At 39.8% G+C, this 22,838-nt stretch overlaps 3 protein-coding genes and 1 long non-coding RNA gene across 5 annotated transcripts in view; 3 read left to right on the top strand and 1 right to left on the bottom strand.

Moving 5' to 3' along the window:
• Positions 1-1,925: 1,925 nt before the first annotated feature.
• Positions 1,926-4,035, bottom strand: LOC137884318 (uncharacterized). Its single transcript, XR_011104726.1, has 2 exons — positions 3,686-4,035; positions 1,926-3,219 (listed from the first exon to the last, which is right to left on the bottom strand). It is a non-coding gene; the product is annotated as an uncharacterized lncRNA (long non-coding RNA).
• A 66-nt stretch (positions 4,036-4,101) lies between these two features.
• On the top strand, positions 4,102-9,332 carry LOC137884317 (major histocompatibility complex class I-related gene protein-like). Its single transcript, XM_068726060.1, has 5 exons — positions 4,102-4,262; positions 6,265-6,531; positions 6,712-6,990; positions 7,403-7,705; positions 8,512-9,332. The coding sequence occupies exons 1-5, from the start codon at positions 4,193-4,195 to the stop codon at positions 8,649-8,651; spliced, it is 1,059 nt and encodes a 352-aa protein (XP_068582161.1). The 5' UTR covers positions 4,102-4,192; the 3' UTR covers positions 8,652-9,332.
• Positions 9,333-10,991: 1,659 nt separating this feature from the next.
• gtpbp4 (GTP binding protein 4) lies at positions 10,992-20,383 on the top strand. The gene is made up of 17 exons (XM_068726059.1): positions 10,992-11,091; positions 11,931-12,101; positions 12,194-12,297; positions 12,418-12,554; positions 13,575-13,675; positions 13,809-13,901; positions 14,941-15,132; positions 15,495-15,560; positions 15,706-15,795; positions 15,898-16,008; positions 17,329-17,406; positions 17,510-17,561; positions 17,653-17,753; positions 17,943-18,140; positions 18,880-18,945; positions 19,175-19,318; positions 19,714-20,383. The coding sequence occupies exons 1-17, from the start codon at positions 11,044-11,046 to the stop codon at positions 19,864-19,866; spliced, it is 1,905 nt and encodes a 634-aa protein (XP_068582160.1). The 5' UTR covers positions 10,992-11,043; the 3' UTR covers positions 19,867-20,383.
• A 557-nt stretch (positions 20,384-20,940) lies between these two features.
• LOC137884369 (WD repeat-containing protein 37) overlaps positions 20,941-22,838 on the top strand; it is a 15,941-nt gene continuing 14,043 nt past the window's right edge. For both annotated transcript variants that reach the window (XM_068726154.1, XM_068726153.1), the window contains exons 1-2: positions 20,941-21,079; positions 22,452-22,617. In XM_068726154.1, the coding sequence (XP_068582255.1) occupies positions 22,480-22,617 (138 nt within the window). In that variant the 5' untranslated portion in view covers positions 20,941-21,079; positions 22,452-22,479. The remainder of the gene's footprint in view (positions 21,080-22,451; positions 22,618-22,838) is intronic.

The following is a 22,838-nucleotide window of genomic DNA, read 5'->3' as shown; positions in this document are numbered from 1 at the left end:
TTTTCCCACCCCTCCAGCCTCCACACAAGGCCTCCCCTCATTCTTCACTTCCTCTGAGAATAAGCTGTCATTCCAGGCTTAAAAAAAACAAAATATTTGCATTTTACAAACTGGAATTAAAAGAATTTTGCTGTTTTTTTTCTTTAAAATGACTTAAACCAAATGACCTATTATCAAAGTAGTTGGTGATTAACTTAATAGTTGACAACTAATTTATTAATTGCTTAATCTTGGCAGCTCTAAAAGTAAAGACTGCGAAAGTCAAGAAACATAAATATATAATTAACATAATTAATATAATTATAATTTATAATTAATATAAAGCAGTATTTATCTGTTGTAGTTAGTTCAGGTGGAGCTTATTTTTAACTATTTTATATAAAGAACTGAAACTAATGATTATTTAAAAAAATAAATAAATAAAGTAAGTCAAAAGCAAATCTTCACATTTTAAAACTGGAACCATTAAATGTTTTTACATGAAAAATTACTTAAATTATTAAAATTGTGGAGTTTCATTTATACCAAAAAAAATGAATATTGTTCCTATCTTAATTTATGAAGTGGAGGCTAAAGCGTCATGTCATAAATTGAAGTAAAGTAAAACAATAATTTAAAAAGTACAAAGTGAGACCTCTTCGTTTGTTTTCCTCTCTCTGGTGCAGCACTGAACCCGGAGCTGTCACACAGAGCTCGAGCTCCCGCCCCCTCCTCAACTCTCACAGCGGACCCTTCTGATTGGTCGAGGCTGGCAGTGGGCGCACGCGGATCCACTCGTGATCGGCCGTAGTAGGCGTGGCCTACTCCACACAGGCGCCCCGCTGATTGGCTGTTTCTCGATCGCCGGGAATCACAACAAATATGGAGTGAAGTCGGTTCCGGGTGAGAGTGTCGACTGTTTCTTACATGTCAACAAAAGCCCCGAAACAACGCAAAACACCGATTATTTACTTCCAGCAAGTATTATGTATTACAGCCTGATATATAGTGTACTTCTGCGACATAGAGCTCCATTGTTAAACGATTAAAAACACATTAATGAGTCCCAAATAGTCACAAGAGCACAACATGTGGATTAGTCCGCCGCTGAAAATAGTCCCCAACAAACGCACTATTTCCTCCTGTTTGATAATTATTTGCTGACAACTAAAATGACCAAACTTTTATTCAGTGGAATGTGACAAAGTACATTTACTCAAGTACAATTTTGAGGTACTTGTAGCCTACTTTACTTGCATACTCTATTTGGATATTGTGATCTTCTTTTCTACATTCATTTGATAGATTTATTTGTTCATTACTTTGCAGATTTAGATCCCAAAAAAATAAATCAGCTAATGAATGATGATGCATCATTATAGGTAAGCTACCCAGCGGTTAATAAAGTCATTTAAATGAGCTCCGCGTTTTACCAGCTGCAACATTTTAACTATATTTCACCTATAAAAAGCCTCTGGTTAATGCACATCTTGCACAATTTCAAGGCAAGTTATTTGTTTCACAAGCAAAAATCAGAAAAAAATCTGAGTCTACTTACTTGCTTGTTCAAAAGCTTCAAACTGTGCAAATATATAGAATGCAAATTCAATAAGATTTAAGCAATACAAATGATCAATAAGGTGCAAAAAACAACAACAACAAATGTACACAATGGCAGAAATGTAAACAGATTAACAGTAAGATGCTGTCATGTGACCAACGTTTTATATTTAGCTCAACAAAGCAGTATTTATTAATACGCTCAGTCGTCAGTTTATTATTTTGCTAAAACTAATGCAGCCTAATACAAGACGTGTCGATTCAACCGCATCCTCATTTCTATTGACAGGTGTTTCTATTATTTTGTCCACCACATTCATATCAATCAGGGTATGAATAACAGAAACGTCTCTCGCTATAATGCAAAAACAGCTCAAACTCCATCGTCCAAAGATGAGGGTGAAGCTGAGTCACCACATGTATTTAATGTTTCTTATTTTACAGTTTCCAGAATCAGAATCAGGTTTATCAACAAATAGCTTTTCACAAACAGAGAAGTTATTGACATGTTTGATTTTGCGTATTACACCGGTGGCCCCACTTTTATTTTTTCTGTTTTTAGTTGTACACTTATTCTTTCATATCATTTGTATCATATGCATTGAATGTGTTGTAATTCTTTCATGTTGTTCATTCCGTACACATGACATCAGGGGTGGGCCCTCAGGACCAGCGAAGCCTTCTCTGCTCGCCAGACAGACTCACTAAGTTATATCCATTTTATTATTTAATCCTTCTTCATAAATACACTCCATGTATATTCTAAATATGTTCCTCATTAGCTTACTATCTCATTGCACAGCTTTTATCCGATCACACTTCACCTCTGCGTCTCTAGGTAAGGAGAGAGGCCCGAGTTCTGCAGACGCACAAGTGAATCCCTCTGCAGTTGAAGTGAACGGGGACGATGTTGTTGATTGTCATAGTCTTCAACCAATCAGGTCTTTTGAACTGAACCGCACCGCTGTTCTGTACAGACCCGTCATTGAACTCTTTGTTCACAGACAAAGGAGGATGGACTTTGTCTTTAAGTGAACAGCGGCTGTGGTAAGCGAACTGCTTTTGTGTTTTTACATCTGCAGTAGCGTTACTGCTGTGTTCATGTGTCTATGGTGTTGTTTTTATGATATGCTTAATATTTGAATGGTGCTCTTCAGTGTGTGGATGAATACGTGTTTTAGCGCCGCAGTGTTGCTGGATTGATTTGTTGTCATATAAATATATGCGACTGCTTCTTGTGCGTTTGTTCTTGTCATTGTGTTAACTACGTTGATTTTGACTCTATGCGTTGTCCGTCAATGACGAAGCGTCATAATGAGGTTATTAAGAGGTGGTTCAATGTAGTAGGACACAGTGTGTGTGTGTGTGTGTGTGTGTGTGTGGTTGTTCACCACACTTCAGAGTTGTGTTTCCTTCTAGTTCGTTGGAGCTTTCTTCTTCTTCTTTCTTCACATTGAAGGTGTTCTTCAGCTTCCAGGAGCTCTGAGGACGTCCAGAGACAATGAATACATTCTAGATGTATTCATGTTCTTCATGGGATCAATACACGTGATCACAGTCATGGAGCGTCGGGACGTTTTCACAAAGTCACGTGACGTCCTCCACGTGGTTTCTCATAAAGCGTTCAAAGGCAGATACATGAATCATCCACAGGGGGGCGCTGTCACACTGTTGACTGCTCTGTGGAGGTAAACACAGAGATACACTCAGTTATTAATCATTAAAGATAAACTCAGTTATTAATCAGTTATTGATCAACAGAGATAAACTCAGTTATTGATCAACAGAGATAAACTCAGTTATTGATCAGTTATTGATCATGAAAGATGAACTCAGTTATTGATCAGCAGTAATAAATCAGTTATTGATCAGCAGTAATAAATCAGTTATTGATCAGCAGTGAGCAGGAAGAGTTTTTGTCAACCAGCATTGAAGCCTCAATGTCACAAACAACAACTTCTACATTGTCTGGATAAAATATGACACATATCTCTTAGTTTGTGCAATAATCATGAATAATTATGTAATAATCATAAATAATACTATGATAATTAACCATAATACTGCAATAATTATAATAAGACTGTGTCAGTAAAGCAGTGAGAACAAAGCATGAGTTTATGAAATCAAATTTAAATTCTATAACCTTCTCTAAAGTGCTTGAACAACAATAAGTGATGAGGCTGAAACCGAGTCTCAGAGCAGCATCAGGTGTTCAAACATCAACAGAGGTGTTACATTCCTCTTGTTCAGCAGCTTCCAGCGTCCACAGCTCTGAGTCCCTTCAGGACAGAGATGACCTCTTCTGATGTTTGTGTTGGAGAAGCTCTCTGACTCTCTCCCTGCTTTGCTTCTCGTTGCTCTGCCTCTCGTTGTCCTCTCAAAGACCAGCTGTGAGGTGAAATGCTGTTTCGTGGAAAACTGTCTCGCGTTGAAACAACATCGCACCACTTTCACTTTGGTTCACCAAATTTCAGTGGCTCACTTCTACCTAGTGATGCGTGACGTAATGCTCAGCTTAAATTCCCATTGGCTCAGATGGAGGTCGAAGGCAGCGCTGCTTCTTCTCTCGCCCTCGGTTCAGACCTGATCCCGGAGCAGAACGGACCGGATCACTTTCTCTCTTTCATGATAACAAGTATCAAAAGTTAAGATGCCTCATTTCACCGTGGAGACGTTGATGCTGCCTCTCCTGATGATACACCTTCACGGCGCGGCAGCAGGTGAGTTACCACTTAGTTGTAGAAGTTGTTTGGTTGTAACAGAAGAAGAGCTTCGTGTCTTTACAGACTGCATTCATCAGCTTCAGGTTCTGGTGACCGTCTCTGATGTTCGGCTCCAGGACTTCCTCGTTGACGACACAACATGTTGTAAAAAGTAACAAACGCTCTTAAAGCTCAAATGTCCGCATGACGCAGCAGCAACAGTCCAACAGCAGTCAGATGACCGCAGACCGTAGAGAGCATGACGTCACAACAACGCTGTGTTTAGAGCGCTGTTCTATTTCAATGACGTGTTCGTGTTTGATAGAGAACGTGTGCTGCGGTTCATTCAGAGCTGTTCACGATGACTGTTGTTGTATCAGTGATGGACATATTTAGTGTTGGTTGTTTTCATTCAGGAGACATAATGAACATATTCATACAGTCAGGAAACGCGTCAGTACGTTTCATCTCTCCAGGCTGCTGTGGAGGTTTGGGACTTTTACTTTGAAAAGTCCGTCGATGGTTTGTTTTCCTGCTGAAGACAAACTACTTCCGGCTCTGTTGGTGTAATATTTAATATCGCTCACTAACAAACTCAATTACTGACACTTGACACGTTCCTCGTGAATGATGGTGTTCTTCATCTCTTCAGTGAACACTCCTCAAACAAGATGTAAAGTGTGATCTGTCACTAGATGATGTTCCATGATGGAAAAGGAACAAGAAGAACATAATATTATAGATCAGCCTCTCATCGTGAAGAAAGAACACACAAAGTGCAAAATGCAAAACATTTTTGTGACCGGTGCAGAATTTATGAACTCAGAAACATGACGTGGATATGGAAGCCCGATTCCGCCAAAGAAAAAAAAAAGAAATAGGCTTTTTTTGGGGGGGGTCCACCGAAAAAACAAACCTGGATTACATTTTTTTTCACTTTTCTACCACCAGCAAAAAACAAAACAAAACACAAAACAACACTTTTGGTGCATCCATCTGTAACCATGACACTGACCAGATGTTTCCAGTACTCACAACATGATGAGATACTTTAACACAACAGTCACAGAAGCAGCTCTTCACAGGTTACTCTACATGAGACATATACATGGATTGTGAGGACATTGAAGACTACTTTAAACGTGGCTTTACCACAGATGACATACTTCAGTTTCTTGCTGTTTCACATGGATTGTACTGAGCAAACACACCTTTGAGTAGAATTACTTTAAGTAAGAAGCAGTTCTGGAGTAGAAAGAATCAAACTGATGTGGCTGAAGAGGCAACCTTCATTGAACAGCAACTGGAAACATCTGGTCAGTGTCATGGTTACAGATGGATGCACCAAAAGTGTTGGTGCATTTTTTTTATTTTTTGCTGCCGGAAAAAAGTACCCCAAAAAAAAGAAGGAAAAAAAGCCTATTTCTCTTTCTTCTTTTTTTTATGATGGAAACAGTCTTCCATACTTACATGCATTTTTCTGAGAACGTCATAAAATTCATCAGATTAAACTTTCCACAGACATATTTGGAGATAAACTTAAACATAATTCATCAGTTTACATAAATCCAGAAATATGAAAGTGAGGGACTGGGTCAGTTTTGTTTGTTTTCTTTTTGTTTGTATTTTTTAAAAATAATCTTTATACTCAAACATCTGAAATCCACAAAATGAATTATGACCTGAATGTGAAAGATGAGGACAGATTTCACAGGAAGTGAAATGTGTTGCACCAGAGTGAGCTTCCTGTCATTCTTGGTCCTGTAAGAACTGCATGATCTAAATATGTGACTTGTTTGATATTTCATTTCAGAACGGATCGTTTTTAAAACAGAATCATCAGAAATATTAAAGTGTACATTTAGTTCTGTGTGTATTGAGTGATCAGCAGATATTATCAGCATGTGTTTATTGTTCTGTCGTTCTTTTTGATTCTGTGTGCAGCAAAACAACATTGTTCAGTGATTTATTAAAGCGTGATATCAAACGTGAAAATGATGACTTCATCTTTTTGTTCCAGAGACTCACTCTATGAAGTATTTCCTCACTGCGTCCTCTGGAGTCCCAAACTTCCCAGAGTTTGTGTCTGTTGGGTTGGTTGATGACGTTGAGATAAGTCACTATGACAGTAACACCAGGAGATATGAACCCAAACAGGACTGGATGAGCAACATCACAGCAGATGATCCTCAGTACTGGCAGAGGAACACTGAGATCTCTATGGGTCACCAGCAGATCTTCAAAGCTGACATTGAAACATTAAAGCAGCTCTTCAACCAAACTGGAGGTTTGTTTATGTTTCACACATTTTGTTGATGTTGATGTCACACACACACACACACACACACACAGATCAAACAGATCAAACAGTCTGACAGCTTCTCTCGGCTGAAACACAGCGTGACTCAACAGAAACATTACTGTCTCCCTCTCTGTCTCTCTCTCTCTGTCTCTGTCTCTGTCTCAGGTGTCCACATTGTCCAGGTTATGGATGGCTGTGAATGGGATAATGAAACCAATGAGGTCAAAGGTTTTCTTCAGCATGGTTATGATGGAGAAGACTTCTTATCATTTGACCTGAAGACAGAGACATGGATCGCTCCAAAACAACAGGCTGTCATCTCCAAACACAAGTGGGATAATGACAGAGCTCTGATAGATTACTTCAAGAACTTGCTGACTCATGAGTGTCCTGAGTGGTTGAAGAAGTATGTGTACTACGGGAGGATGTCTCTGATGAGAACAGGTAGAATCACATGACCTGATGTAGTTTCATAAACCTTCTGTTGTTTCTGACCAACAGTCACATTACAATACATGTCAGCAACATACAGAGAGCTGCTGTGTCTCACACGTGTCTCCTCCCTCACCTCCTCCTCTCTCTGCCTCCTTCTCCTTCACCACATCTCCTCCCTCACTTTCTCCCCCTCTGTCCCTCCGTTCTCTCTCTCTCTTTGTTTCTGAACTGTTTCTGTCTGTCTCAGTGTCTCTCTCTGTCTCTTTACTCTGTCTGTCTCACACTCACTGTCCTCCTCCCTTTCTGATCATCTCACCTCTTCATCTGTTTGTCTCTCCCTTCTTTGATCAATTCACCCTCAATGACATTCATAATGATAATAATAAAGAACCTATATCCTGTCTTTCTCTTCCCGCTCCAGAGCTTCCCTCAGTGTCTCTCCTCCAGAAGACGTCCTCCTCTCCAGTCAGCTGCCACGCTACAGGGTTCTACCCTGACGGAGCCATGATGTTCTGGAGGAAAGATGGAGAGGAGCTCCATGAGGACGTGGACCACGGAGAGATCCTCCCCAACCACGATGGATCCTTCCAGATGAGCGCTGACCTGAATCTGTCTTCAGTCCCAGCTGAAGACTGGAGGAGGTACGACTGTGTGTTCCAGCTGTCTGGTGTGGAGGAGGCCATCGTCACCAAACTGGACAAAGCTGTGATCAGGACCAACGAAGGTGAGACTGAGATCAGCTGTGATGAAGGTGGGAAGCACACCTTTAGTCTACTGGAACAGTTTGTGTGTCTTTATGAGGACGGGGAGTTTAGCTTCCTTAAATTCTTTTGTTGTCTCTTTCTTTCATCTAGTTTTTATATCTAGTCTATACTTTTAAAGCTTAGATCAGAATTAAACCAACGCAAGAGCCTCTGGACCAGAATTATGAAGACTGTTTACTGAGCTTTGATTAATATAGAAATGTATCAGTCTTTGGTTTCTTTCTGTTTTTGAAATAAGTTCTTTTTTACCACCTTTGAAAACACATTTTCGTTTTTAAATCATAAAACCTACAAAGAGTTTCTTTCAGAGCGTGTGTCACTCTTTGAATGTGTAACCACAGGTCAGAGATTGTAGAAACTGGACTGACTGAACTACTGCTCACTTTGAGAAGATGAAGAGACAGAATTATGAAACAGCTGGAGGAATGTATGTATCGATCAGCACATCAGGCACAATCAAGTTGATTCAAAGTGTGCTGACAGTCAGGAAGCAGTTTGAATATGTTTGTCAGAAGTTGTCGCTGTGTCACAAACCAACATATGGGACAGAAAGCAACACAAACATAGAGGTGAACAGAGAGAACACAGCTGGACGAGATCAAGGAGCAGAGATACAGTCATCATGTCCAGACCAGATAAAGAAAGGAGCAACTGATGCTGTGTGTCTTCAGGACTGTGGTCTGCTTGATACATGGATGTTCTCCTCTTCTAACCTGCTTCATCTGTTCAGGTTGTGACGGTTTTATTGTTGTTTTCTGCTCAACAGAGAAGCCCGCTGACAAGACCTTCATCATCATCATCATCATCGCTGCAGTGGCTCTTCTTGCTCTCGTCATCACTGTGGGTGGATTCATGGTTTACAGACATAGGAGAGGTTCAATTTTATACCAATCGACGAGCACTTGAAGGTAGCTAGTTGTTTTCTACATGTTCTTTTAGACTGGTGATAAAAGTCATTTGGACTTTTGGGGGAAAAAATACATAAAAAACAGTATTTTTGTAATTAGAATAATGTCTGTAGGGTCTGGTGATAGGAAGACATAACCCTTGAGGTCAGTAGAGTTTCTTCTCTCTTCATACTGAGGAAGTCCTTCTCTGGTTCTCTGCTTGGATTCCATCACTGGAGGAAACACTGCAGATCAATCAGCAGCATCCAGAAACACGCTACAGGAACTGGACGCCCGGAGTCTCCCGTAGGTGTCGGTGTGATGGTTTTCTATCTGTGTCTCTGCTGCTGGTCAGCTGGACTCCAGCTCTCTCACAGGTTTTTTAGCAGCAGGTCAAAGTAAAGAATAATTGATGTCTCTGTGTTTTTTCTTCAATAATCAAGAGGATGTTTATTGTTTCATCACATTCTTTGATCTGATTTGAAACATGACTTTATTTAAATGAAGGCTTCTAGTTTCTAAACGGGCTGTGAGATGTTTGAAGCTTCTCAGCTGATAGAAATCTTCTGGAATATATTTCCTGATTGTATTTTGGGACAAGGAAGGGTGTTGGCTTTACAATGAACGTTAATGAAGTGGCTCTATTTCACTCCTTTTGTACTTTTGTTTTGCTTTTCAATAAAGTGTCCAAAACTCCAAATGTCTGTGTCTTTCTGTGATTCATCATATATGATTATGCTTTATTGCCGTGACATATTTTTTGTGACTAACCAGGTATGATACTAATAAAGTTTCTCATCTAGCGTGTATAAAACGTGATTTATGACGCTGAAATAACAACATTGTGTTTTTGTAGACATTGAACAGTAATGTATAATATCACTTTAATTCTTGTTTTCTGTTCAATAAGACTTAAATGTCTCTTAAGATCCACACATATGATAACTGTTTTTGTGTTCCAGCCCTATGAATATTATATTCACTGTTCTCATAGAGCACTAATGAACGTGACCCCCCACCTGTAGATGTTAGATCATGAAGAGGGAAAGGTAGGGGAACCAAATCAAGTAGGAAACATCAGTGTGTCCACAGAAACACAGCTCACTTCAATCATTACTTTTCATCAGTCACTAACGTGGAGTTTGGGTTATATATCTGTTTAAAAGAAACATAATCCCCAGACAGATTTGATGAATACTTTGGAGTTGACCACCACAGACGTTATCAAGTATTCATGAATCCAGCGGATGACTTTGACTGTTTTTTAACTTGCTTTGAATTCTGAGGAAATTCTTTCTTTTGATCCAAAAATAAAAAATAATCCAGAGAAAATTGTCTTGGAGGAAGGATTCAGAGAGAAAACTGCATTTAAAGGAGGATGAATGTAACAAGTAATGAGATGATGAAAACATGCTTTTACTTGATGACTTAAATATTCTGACGATATGGTTGAACATAAAACACTGGTTATGACATCTATTACACTTAACCCCGTTAAAGTGACAGAGGACGTCGTATGTGTACAGATTGTAAAGACCTCTGAAGCAAATTTTGTAATTTGTGATTTTGGGCTATTCAGAATAAATTTAATTTAAATTATTAATTTTATATTTTTATCATTATTTGGATTTTGTGAGCAGGGAGGGGATTGCTGGGGAAGTGGGGTTAAGAGGGAATAAAGGAGGGATAGTACTAAAATAAAAATAATAATAATAATAATAATAACTAATAATACTAATAATAATAACTACAAATAAAGATAATAATACACAAATAATAACTAATAATAATAACTAAAAATAAAGATATTAATTGAAAAAATAAATAATATAAAATAAAAATAATAACTAATAATAATACAAATAATAATAATAATAATAATAATAACTAAAAATAAAGATAATAATAATAATAATACAAATAATAATAATAACAAGAAATAATGAAAGAAACATAAATCTGTAAAACTGTACCTGAGTAAAAATAATAAAAATAAATTAAAAATAATATATATATAGAAATAAAAGCAAAGTACTGCAAAAGTGAAGACACATGAATAAAGAACAAAAAAACGTACAAACTATACAATATAAATGTGTAGTTAAAACATTAAAGAGATGTATAGTGTTGAATGTGTGACTTGAACATAATAATACAAATAAAAAAATTTAAAAACATAATAATGAAAATAATAGCAGCAGTTATACTAATTACTAACTTTAGTTTTTGTTTGTTTAATAGAAATTGTTTCAGAAATGTTGTTTTTTCCTGTAATGACTGCATCCGGCCGTTAGGGGGCGGTGTTTAGAAACACCCCGCTCCGTGTTTCTCAGCGTCTCTTCCGGTTCTAACGGAACGACGTGCCTTCCTTTCCCCCAGTGCCGTCAGCGGACCACAACGTGTCCGACAAGATGGCACTTTACAATTTTAAGAAGATTATGGTGGTTCCCACCGCAAAGGTACGTTTATATTCTTCGTCTTTAGGGTTTTAAACGGGCTTTGTGTTTTGAGCTTTTGAGAGACGGCGGAAGATATTTAAAAAACAAACATGGTGGAGGAAAACACGTGCTGAGCTGGTGTAAAGAGACACCTACTTTATGGCTTACAGTATCACGAGACGAGCGAAGGAAACACTTTTTGAGTCTAGTATGAGGTGATAAATAGGTTTTATTGTGTAGTAAGTTACGCTTATATGTCCCACACCAGTCTCCGTACAAAAATCGGCACGTTTAAGACGAGGAGACGCTCCAATGCGACGTGAATGGCAGCACGTATTAAACAGTGTTTCTCACCTGTTTCCTTAACAAATAGCGTTGTTTGTGTTAAATGTGTGCCGAATTGATCAGAAGACATGTATTAGTTGTTGACATAATGCAAAAAGTTGTTACAAAGTGTCTACAAGTGATTATATCTTAAACTGACAGATTTGTTAATGAAGTTTGGCAGGACTCTCTGGAGAAAAAGGCTTCAATGAGATTTTAGAGGACATAAATACATGTTTTTATGGATAAATGTTAAGTAGCTGTTCCAGTGTGTATTACAGTATTTATTGATATGAAATACAATAACAGGAGAGTACATTTTGCAATGACTTAAATACTTTTAGTAATATTACTGGTGACAAAAGAGGTTCAAGTTTAGAGAGTAAATGGCAAAGACTCAAACTTCTTTTCAGGGGAAGCTTTCCCGATAATTAACTGTTCATGAATGTCTTGTTTTCCTGTTTCCTGATGAAGTGAACAATGTAAAACACTCTCTCTCTCTCTCTCTCTCTCTCTCTCTCTCTATTTCTCTGCAGGACTTCATCGACATCACTTTATCCAAAACACAAAGGAAGACGCCCACCGTGGTGCACAAGCACTACCAGATCCACCGCATCCGACACTTCTACATGCGGAAGGTGAAGTTCACCCAGCAGAGCTGCCACGACCGCCTCTCGCAGATCCTCACCGACTTCCCCAAGCTCGACGTGAGTCCAGGAGACGCTCCGGCGTGTCTCTCGCTGTTTACACGTTTACCGTCCGCTCTGTGGGATTTGACGACGTGTTGTTTTTCCTTCAGGACATCCACCCGTTCTACGCCGATCTGATGAACGTGTTGTACGACAAAGATCATTACAAGCTGGCTTTGGGACAGATTAACATCGCCAAGAATCTGATCGATAAGTAAGTTAAGATGTTATGTATATATATATATTTAACTAGTTTAAATGTAAAAACATATGAATCAATAGCAATTCAACATAACAGACTATTGATCTAACCTCTTTATTCTTTCACCTCCAGTGTTGCCAAAGACTATGTGCGTCTGATGAAGTATGGAGATTCTCTGTACCGCTGTAAGCAGCTGAAGAGAGCCGCTCTGGGTCGCATGTGCACCATCCTGAAGAGACAGAAGTCCAGTCTGGAGTATCTGGAACAAGGTAACGGAGATTCAGAGTCCGGAGGTTATCTTCTCAAATTCTGCTTTTACTTAAAGTCACTGTGAGGAACTTTTATCTGGTCCTGAATCAGTCTCAGTGTAGTCCTGGTCCTCGATCAGACCTCCATCAGTACAGAGACCATCAGAGAGAAGATGGTCTGTTTCCATAGAGTTATTCTTGATGATGTCATCGGAGCCACCGGGTCAGATTCTGGTGAAACCAGATGAACTCATGCAGGTTCACCAGAACCTCCTTTCGCTCAGACTCCAGCAGAGACCGGTCCACCGTGGACAGACCCAGATCCTCCAGCAGAGACCTGGTCCAACCGTGGACAGACCCAGATCCTTCAGCTGAGACCTGGTCCACCGTGGACAGACCCAGATCCCCCAGCAGAGACCTGGTCCACCGTGGACAGACCCAGATCCTCCAGCAGAGACCTGGTCCAACCGTGGACAGACCCAGATCCTCCAGCTGAGACCTGGTCCACTGTGGACATATCCAGATCCAGCTGAGACCTGGTCCACTGTGGACATATCCAGATCCAGCTTCACCTGCAGCCTCGGACCTGCAATCGGAGCTCTGGAGGAGGAGGAGAAGGAGGAGGAGAGCTCAGCTCCCGGCAGCAGCAGCATGCAGCGTCTCCTCCTACTCCTCCTCCTTCTTCTTCTCCTCCTCCTCTTCCTCCTCCTCCTCCAGGAGCAGAGCTTCTCCTCTCTGCTGGAGACCCAGGACGTATTGCTGGACCCGCTGGAGGGAAGGGAGGCAATGGGAGATCCAGAACCAGGACTGAGAGGGTCAGCCTGTCAGACCCTGCTGCAGTAGAATGAGAGGTTTTCTAAAGGGACTCTGGTGCTCAGAGACACTACAGCTTTAGTCCACAGGGACCTCGTAGTGACTTTAATCTGTTGTCAGGTTATTTTTCTGTGACCTGAGATCTTTTCATTAGCCTGGCTTTATTACTGTTATCTTTCTTTTCAGCATGTTAAAGTGGTTAATCTCCCTGTCGTCCTCTTTCAACAGTGCGTCAGCATCTGTCCCGTCTGCCGAGCATCGACCCGAACACGAGGACTCTGCTTCTGTGCGGTTACCCCAACGTCGGCAAGTCCAGTTTCATCAACAAGGTAAACTGCTCTCTATTATTAATAATAATAATAATAATAATAATAATAATAATAATAATAAGTATAACAGCTGTGCATTACACTGCTCAAACTAACCAACAAGCTGACGTTAACATGTTGTAAACGTTGTCAGGTGACCAGAGCAGACGTTGATGTGCAGCCGTACGCGTTCACCACCAAGTCTCTGTTTGTGGGTCACATGGACTACAGATACCTCCGCTGGCAGGTGAGACCGGTTACACATCTCGCATTCATTGAGTCCTTCACACGAGTGTTCTTCTGCTTCTTCTGTGTTCTAACTCGAGCTACTCGAAACATAAACTAAAGATGCTGGGAGTATTTAGGGATAATTTACTGTCATTATGAATAATGACATTCAGTTGTAGCTCATTTGCTACACAAGAAAAACAAACAAATTTAGAGTAAAATATTAATTACAACACTGATTAAAATAATAATCATTATTATTAATTATACATTTTTTAATATATATATATATATATATATATATGTGTTATATATATGTGTTTTTTTTTGTTGGCTCTGAATATATTATATATTTAATTGATTTAAATGTAGTTTGTTTACATCAGATGAAACAAAGTCATTTCCTAAACCGTTTTAGGATTTTTTTTTGTTTACACTAAAATAATGGCATTTATTATTGTTTTATAATATGGTGGTTAATCAACATCGCCATTGCTATTTTTGACATGTTTTAAATTGTTAGATTTATATTTTAGTAATAATTTTAGGACATTTTACGTGTAGTATTTTCCACGATCGTGTCACTTTCTATGTTCTTTTATTTTACATTTTTTTATATATTTTCTTTATATTTATTTAAACATTTTTCTTTACATTTTTTTTTATTTAATTTACTAATAATTTTAGACTTTTTAAAATATATTTTCTCATATTCAGGACATTTTTTGGGATATTTGTTCATATATTTTAGAAATGATTTATTTTTCACATATTTTACCAATCATTTTTTGGGCATTTTTGACATTTTTCATTTGTTTTACTTCTAGTTGTGCACATTTTGATATTTTTATCCATTGTGCTGCTACTAAATTTTCAGTAGGTTTTATGATCTAAAATACAGCCATGCGGTTGTTTTGTCAGATCAAAGGTCTTAAAATTAATTCACTAATTCCATTATTGTTTCAGTCAAAACTTTCATTTAAAGCTCAAAAGTCACTGAGGACCAAACCTGAAACATGCTTCCTGTGAACTCCGTCTTGTTGTTGTTGTTGTTGTAGGTGGTGGACACCCCCGGGATCCTGGACCACCCCCTGGAGGACAGGAACACCATCGAGATGCAGGCCATCACGGCTCTGGCTCACCTGCGAGCGGCGGTTCTTTACGTCATGGACGTGTCGGAGCAGTGCGGCCACAACCTGCAGCAGCAGCTGGAGCTCTTCAACAGCATCCGCCCGCTGTTCGCCAACAAGGTCAGAAAACTGTCACTCATTGTGTGATGATGATGATGATGATGACGTCAAAAAACTACAAACTGCCTTCAATTCTTCCTCGTCATATCAGACCCAGGCGATTTAGCTCTAGCTCCTGTCTGCCATGTTGAAAACTTTGCTCTCTGATATTGACGAGCTCAAACGGGAACAGGACATATTTCCCTTAGTTCCTCCAAAGGATCAACACCCAACCCCTCGATCTAACCATATCAAACCCCGGGAAATCATTTACTGAGCCTCTGACAATGTGATGGTAATGGGAGTAACACTCGTGTGTGTCTCTCTCTCTCTCTCTCTCTCTCTCTCTCTCTCTCTCTCTCTCTCTCTCTCTCTCTCTGCAGCCACTCATCATCGTGGCCAACAAGTGTGACGTGAAGAAGATCAGCGAGCTGTCAGAGGAGAACCAGGTGGGTGAAGACGAAACGTCTCAAAGGCTTGGACCAGAAATATATTTGGAGTTTGGAGTTTATTGCAGAGCTGGTCATTAAAACTTCAGAAATGGTCGGTTTTATTTGCACAGGTGTTAAAGTTTTTCTTCTGTTTTGCCGTCAGAAAATCTTTGCCGATTTCTCCACTGAGGAGATCCTTGTGGTGGAGACCAGCACCCTGACCGAGGAGGGAGTCATGCAAGTTAAAACCGAGGTGAGACCCCGGAGGCCTGTTGAGGAGACAAAAAGTATATTGTGTTGTGTATATTTTATTTTTTTTGCTGTGGTTCACGGTTACTTTGGTGTATTTTGTCAGGCCTGCGACCGGCTCCTCGCCCATCGCGTCGACACCAAGATGAAGGGCAAGAAGGTCCACGATGTTCTCAACCGGCTGCACCTCGCCATGCCCTCCAAGAGAGACGAGAAGGTACAAAGAGTCGCTGACATATCGGAATGTTAGCTGTTAATGTTAGCAGATAGCTGTTAACGTTAGCTGTTAATGTTAGCAGATAGCTGTTAACGTTATCTGTTAACGTTACCTGTTAATGTTAGCAGATAGCTGTTAATGTTAGCAGATAGCTGTTAACGTTAGCTGTTAACGTTAGCAGATAGCTGTTAACGTTAGCAGATAGCTGTTAACGTTACCTGTTAACGTTACCTGTTAATGTTAGCAGATAGCTGTTAACGTTAGCAGATAGCTGTTAATGTTACCTGTTAATGTTAGCAGATAGCTGTTAACGTTACCTGTTAATGTTAGCAGATAGCTGTTAATGTTACTTGTTAATGTTAGCAGATAGCTGTTAACGTTAGCAGATAGCTGTTAACGATAGCTGTTAATGTTAGCAGATAGCTGTTAATGTTAGCAGATAGCTGTTAACGTTAGCTGTTAATGTTAGCAGATAGCTGTTAATGTTAGCAGATAGCTGTTAATGTTAGCAGATAGCTGTTAACGTTAGCTGTTAATGTTAGCAGATAGCTGTTAATGTTAGCAGATAGCTGTTAATGTTAGCAGATAGCTGTTAACGTTAGCTGTTAATGTTAGCAGATAGCTGTTAATGTTAGCAGATAGCTGTTAATGTTAGCAGATAGCTGTTAACGTTAGCTGTTAATGTTAGCAGATAGCTGTTAATGTTAGCAGATAGCTGTTAACGTTACTTGTTAATGTTAGCAGATAGCTGTTAACGTTAGCTGTTAACGTTAGCAGTTAGCTGTTAACGTTTGCTGTTAATGTTAGCAGATAGCTGTTAACGTTAGCAGTTAGCTGTTAGCAGTCGTTTGGCAGCACAGTCCTGCTAGGCTAAATAACAAAGCTAATAGCATAGCAACATTTAGAACAACTCACTTAATCAGACACATCTGCCAGTTGTATTATAATTCACAGTGAGCGAGTCTCTCCGTAGCACATTCCTGCTAACCGCTAACGTCCTGAGGATCCATTCAGTTACATTATGGTGCGTTCAAGCTCCAAACTGTAAATGTAGTCAAATTATCTTCTAAAATGTTGTTTTTCCTATATAGAATTAAAACCATTAATGCCCCCAAGAAATGATTAATCAGAGTAAATAGTTAAATGAAAATACAGTAATTTATTTCCTAATCATTGGAATTGTGTTTTTATGCAAATAACCACTATAGATGACGATAACAAAGTTAAATGTTGATTCTATTTATTTATTCATTAGTAGGCCTAGATTTTCCATTTCTGACCCTGTAGTGATATTAATTATTGTTGTTGTGTAATTTCCAGGCGAGGCCTCCGTTCATCCCAGAAGGAGCGCTGACCCGTAACAAGGCGATGGAGGTGGACGCACCCAAACGCAAACTGGTACGTCCGGCGTCACCGTCGCTCTCTGACTTCATTTAAAGCGAGACGTGAGCTCGCAGCCATCGGTGTGAAAATAAAACTGTTTTTTATCATCGTCTCACAGGAGAGAGACCTGGAGGTGGAGCTCGGCGATGACTACATCCTGGACCTTCAGAGTAAGAGTCCATCATCTCATTTATTCCGCTGTGAACGTGTAGAAAGTAAACATCTGCGGCGCTGATGCTGTGTTTATTTATTTTGAAATAGAATACTGGGATCTGATGAACGACGAGGAGAAGAACGACAGGATCCCTGAGGTGTGGGAGGGCCACAACATTGCCGACTACATCGATCCCGAAATCATGAAGGTGAGTTTAAAAACTAAAGACGGGTTTCTACAGCGACACAATGTTCTTTGTCTCAAAATGTCTGTAATTTAACTAAACATATGAAATAAAACTAAAGAGATTTTGGATTTCCCAGAAGAACAAAGTAGAGAAATGTCAAGTTTTTTTTGTATCTCTATTGACCTCTCCATCGACTTCCTGTCTTAACAGAAACTGGAGCTGCTGGAGAAGGAGGAGGAGCTGAAGGAGCGAGCCGGGGAGTATGACTCCGACGAGGAGAGCGAGGACGAGGAGATGCAGGAGATCCGCGTTCTGGCCAAGCAGATCCGCGAGAAGAAGTTCCTCAAGATTGTGGAGTCCAGAGATAAGGACATCCACGGGCCCCGCATGCCCAGGACCGCCATGAAGGTGAGGAGCGCCGTGTGACAACAGAGACACTGTCAACGAGTCTCTTGAGTTTGTCCTCGTGGAGGTTTCATCTCATCAAAACGAAAGGACGGCAGAGAGAATATTTTACATGAGCCACATAACAGAGGCGAAGTCCCGCCCCCTTTCCTGTTGACCACCATGGGACATTCCTAGCCAATCACAAGAGACAAATAATGATTTTGTCCCGCTTGAATTGTGCCATAAATTACCCGTGTGACGTTTGTTAATTTAAAAGATAATTTTGCATATTTACAAAGTTGCAAGTTGCAAAACTGTTGACTTATAAGACTGTGAAAATATGTAATCAGAACGTCTACACACCCAAAAAGTTGCTACGTTAAAAGCTACGTTACCTACGTTAGCTACGTTAGTTACATTAGCTAGGTGGCTACGTTAGCTAGGTAGCTAGTTATTGTGTGCTCTGGTGTAAGTGATCTTCAAACGTCAGCGGTTGTGCTTATAAACAAGGTTTTATTCCAACATTTGAAGCTAAACGGAGCACTACTTTGATTTCATTTATTTGAAAACCCTCACAAAACCCTGAGCAACGGAGAAATAATCAATGGAATTACGACTCAACGCTTCAAGTATCCCACTTTTACCAAATGGAGTAGTTGTCTCCATTTGCGTTCACCCCTCTAACGTCGACGGTGACGGTGCTTCTGTTCTATGAAAGGACTCGTTTGGCTTTTGTTTACGTTGTGTGTTTGTGTCGCAGGTTGAAAGAAAGAAGCTGGAGAAGGAGATGGGCAGCCTCGGTCTGGACATGGATGACAAGGACGATGTGAGTTCCTCTTTAGATCAGAACCTACAGGACACTTTGACTCTATACTACGATATGAATGTCCTGAAGATTCTTGTCCTGGAAAATGATTTCAACATTCACGAACCCAAAACACGACAGAGTCGAGTCTTCAAAGTCCTGAAGTGGTCCTTGTGAACGCCGGCTACAGAGAAGGTTTTCCTCACCGCTCTTCTTCTTCTTTTTCTTCTTCTTCCTCTTCCTCTTCCAGAGTCACTACGCCCAACAGGCCCGGCGGTCCCGAAGCATCACCAAGAAACGAAAGCGCGAAGTTTCGGTTGCACCGACCTCCAAAACCCGCAGCCAGAGCGCCTCCCGTCCACCCCGAGACCAGTCCGGCATAAGAGATCCAAAGGTACGAGACGTCGTCACGTAGCTTTCATTCACTCAATATGCTGCAGTTCATGGTTTTTATCGTAAGTTCAGATCACACATTGGTTGATTCTAGAACACGGCTTCATTGTAGATAGACGGAGGATTACGTTTCTTTGAGGAAGATTGCTTTTTAATTCATTATCACCTGTAAAATATCTGTTTTTGGTTTATTTCCTCCTTCGTTTTGATCCTAAATATTATCGTCTAATAATAAATATGTCCTCAGGAGGCAAGAAATCACTCTACCTCAAACACTATTATGCTAATAAGTGTATTTTATTTGTTTTGCCTGTTATATCATTAAATAAATAATAATAGTTCTGAACGTTCAGGTGAAGAGAACTCAAGTCTGTGTCGTCTTTGTTCGTTCCTCAGATGGCGAAGAAGGCGAAGAAGCTGATGAAGAACTCCCAGAAAGACATGAACCGCCAAGGAAAGAAGGGCGAGGCGGACCGACACGTGTTCGACCTCAAACCCAAACATCTCTTTGCCGGGAAGAGGACGTCCGGCACCAACGATTACAGATAAAACCCGTTATTTCTGGACTGTCGGGACCTGGACGCTCGTTTGGAAAAGAGGGGCTTAGTGTCAACGTCTTCATTTTCCAAAAAGGAGAAGTTATTGGTTATTTTTGTGACATCCTTGAGGATGGTGGCGCAATAAAAATAATAAAAATAACTGTAAAGCTGCCGGGGAAATCCACCCAACCCATTTAAATGATTACTAATTATAATAACTGTCTTTTTATTTGTCAGTATGGAAAAGCAGAGACTCAGAAACCGGTTCTGAGATGGTTAATATCTTATTGTTACTCCAGTTGCCATAATCCAAAATATTATTCAGTTGTTGAACTGATGTTTTATCATATTTCACACATTTTTCTTTTCTTGGCATTAGCAGTTAAGTGGACTTTAATGCCTTCCATCTTGTATGTGGCTCAGTTAATGGTTTACTTTGGATGAAGTGATGATGATGATGATGACGATGATTCCTTTGAGAACTATTCGTTAACAAGGGGGCTTAATAAATATACACCTGAACTAAACTGCAGTCTCTCAGGTTGTTTTCTTTTTACAGAAAGTCCTCTACATATTGTGCTTTTATGTTGAAAACCTAAAGTCGTGCACGCCATTTCACTTTTTGTGTTTTAAATTTAATCTATGAGTTGGAAATGTTGTTTTTATTCGCATGGAAATGGTGACCAGCTTGAACTCTATCTGAATATTAACAATTTAAGTGTTAATATACACGCGTGATAAAATACTTAACATCAAGTCTTTAATTCGGCATGTTATTTAGTTATCTATTAAGAAAGCTTTACAATAACACAACTACACCAGGAATACCTACAAGCTCAACATGCAAGAGTTAATCATCTTAAAATTTTTATTATTTTTCCTAATTTGAAGCCCTTTTAATGCTGAATACACCACATTCCATTTATTTATTAAAAACTATTAACGTTTATTGTTTCAAGTGTCTGCGTGTGGTAACGCCCAAGAAATCAAGAAACGAACCCGTTGTCAGTGCAGAATGCTCTGAGGCCGATTCCACAGGCTTTTATTGTGAAAACCCCCGGGCCGGAATTGGCTTCGTTATCTTTTCTCTCACGTAGCGGAGCTCCGTCAGCTGTCAAACTACGGATTAATGGAACAAAAACCTGCGCTGTGAAGAACATGTTAGTAACGGCGACACATCCCATAATACCCCGGAACAATACTCTGTATTTGTAGACTTTCTGGTGAGTTTGGATTCCATCTTTTTGAAGAGGTTTGTCTTTGCCCGTTTAGCCTGTTAGCCTGTTAGCACCGCCAGTAATAATGTGGATGATAACGGCAGCTCTGCTTTAGCTTAATGCTATCTGGCGCATGCGCAGTAACGAGGCTAATGTCTAGACTTGTGTTAAATCTTTATTTTCGTATTTATTCTCCTAATATACAGCAACAGTATGAAGCTTAAATGTTTTTTTATTTTTATTTCCCTTACATATTAAGAGTAACAACCAGCCAAGGTGTCTGACAGTAAACAAGGGTTCTTTATTCAGCAGAAGGGACAAACAGTAGCTGTTAATGTCTTTTATTGGCTGATTATTGGAGATTTAAAACCATATTCATGATCATACATATTCATGACTCCGTCATCCTGATGCACAGATCACTGGAGCCTGTAGGTTTGATTTTAACACGTATGGTGATGCCTAAAGGTAAAGTAATGGATACAATTAATACACCTACAGGTTCTTTATTAAAAAAATATTATTATCTGTCTTTATAATAGTGTGGGTCATGGTGAGCAAGTTACATTTCTGAAACAGAATGATGAAAATAATACAAAATAATCATTTCTAAAGCATCTACTACTTCCACTGATTTAAATGTGAGCATTTGAAGCTTTTGATCGTTTATATATATTCATATATTTTAATTGAGCTCAACCAATTAATCAATTAAGTCATTTTATGGTAAAATAATTTCAGAATTTTTTTTTAATGAAAAACTCACTATTTCCTACCTCTGAAATTAGAATATTAGACCGTCTCCTTTGATAATAAACTGAACACTTTTTATATTTTGGACACTTTGATCTGTGGAGGAATGTGGAAACGTTCTAGACCAAACAATCTACTGATTAAATGTAAGACAAGAGAATTGATGAGTTGCATCCTTTAATTGAAACCCCTTTAGTTGGATTATTGAAGCTTATTGAAGAACTTATAATGGACGTTTCTTCATATTTTTCTGGCTTTTTATTGTTTAACGTGACGGTCCGACGTGATGAATATCAACTACATTTGGTGAAGTGCTTTTTGTTGCCTCGTTTCATCTTCCTCCAGCAGAATATAAGGTTGTTATTGTTTCACTCACATCCTCAGCTTGTGTTCCAGTAATCCCTCATGCTTCGCCTTAAGGTTCCCAGTGTGGCAGTGCTGAGCGTGGACCTTCAGACTTCACACTCGTCCACTCTGTCGTCTCACACGTTCACACGACAGGAAGCTGCCAAGAGCAACACGGCCGTCTCTGTGTTTTCTGAGTGGAGTCGTGGAGCGAGAGATTATTTATATATATTTGTACCTTCTTCTTTTTTTTTCTTTTCTTTTTTTTTTTTTTTTAAAGACCGGTTTCATCGGGTTCAGACGGAGGGATGCCGGTGGAGAGCGGGAGCAGCACCGCCGCCCGTCAGGCCAAGCAGAAGAGGAAGTCCCACAGTCTGTCCATCCGCCGGACCAACAGCACCGAGCAGGAGCGCTTGGGCCTGCAGAGAGACATGCTGGACGGACAGGTGACGAACACACACACACACACACACACACACACACACACACACACACACACACACACACACACAGAGACAGCTCCTCTGGAGGTGTCAAACTACACCTCTGTCTGTCACCATTACCATCAGCACCCGCATGCGCTCCTGTTGTGACCCTAAGCCTATTAGCTTGTGATGCATCCTCTTAGAGGTTTTTATATTCCTGCTGGCCTAAGCGTTCCACAATT

Source organism: Cebidichthys violaceus, unplaced genomic scaffold, assembly GCF_023349555.1.
Source record: "Cebidichthys violaceus isolate CVI_PGR_0920_01 unplaced genomic scaffold, fCebVio1.0.p SCAF_38, whole genome shotgun sequence".
NCBI classification, from domain to species: Eukaryota; Metazoa; Chordata; class Actinopteri; order Perciformes; family Stichaeidae; genus Cebidichthys; species Cebidichthys violaceus.
This window is presented reverse-complemented; position numbering and strand designations above follow the sequence as displayed.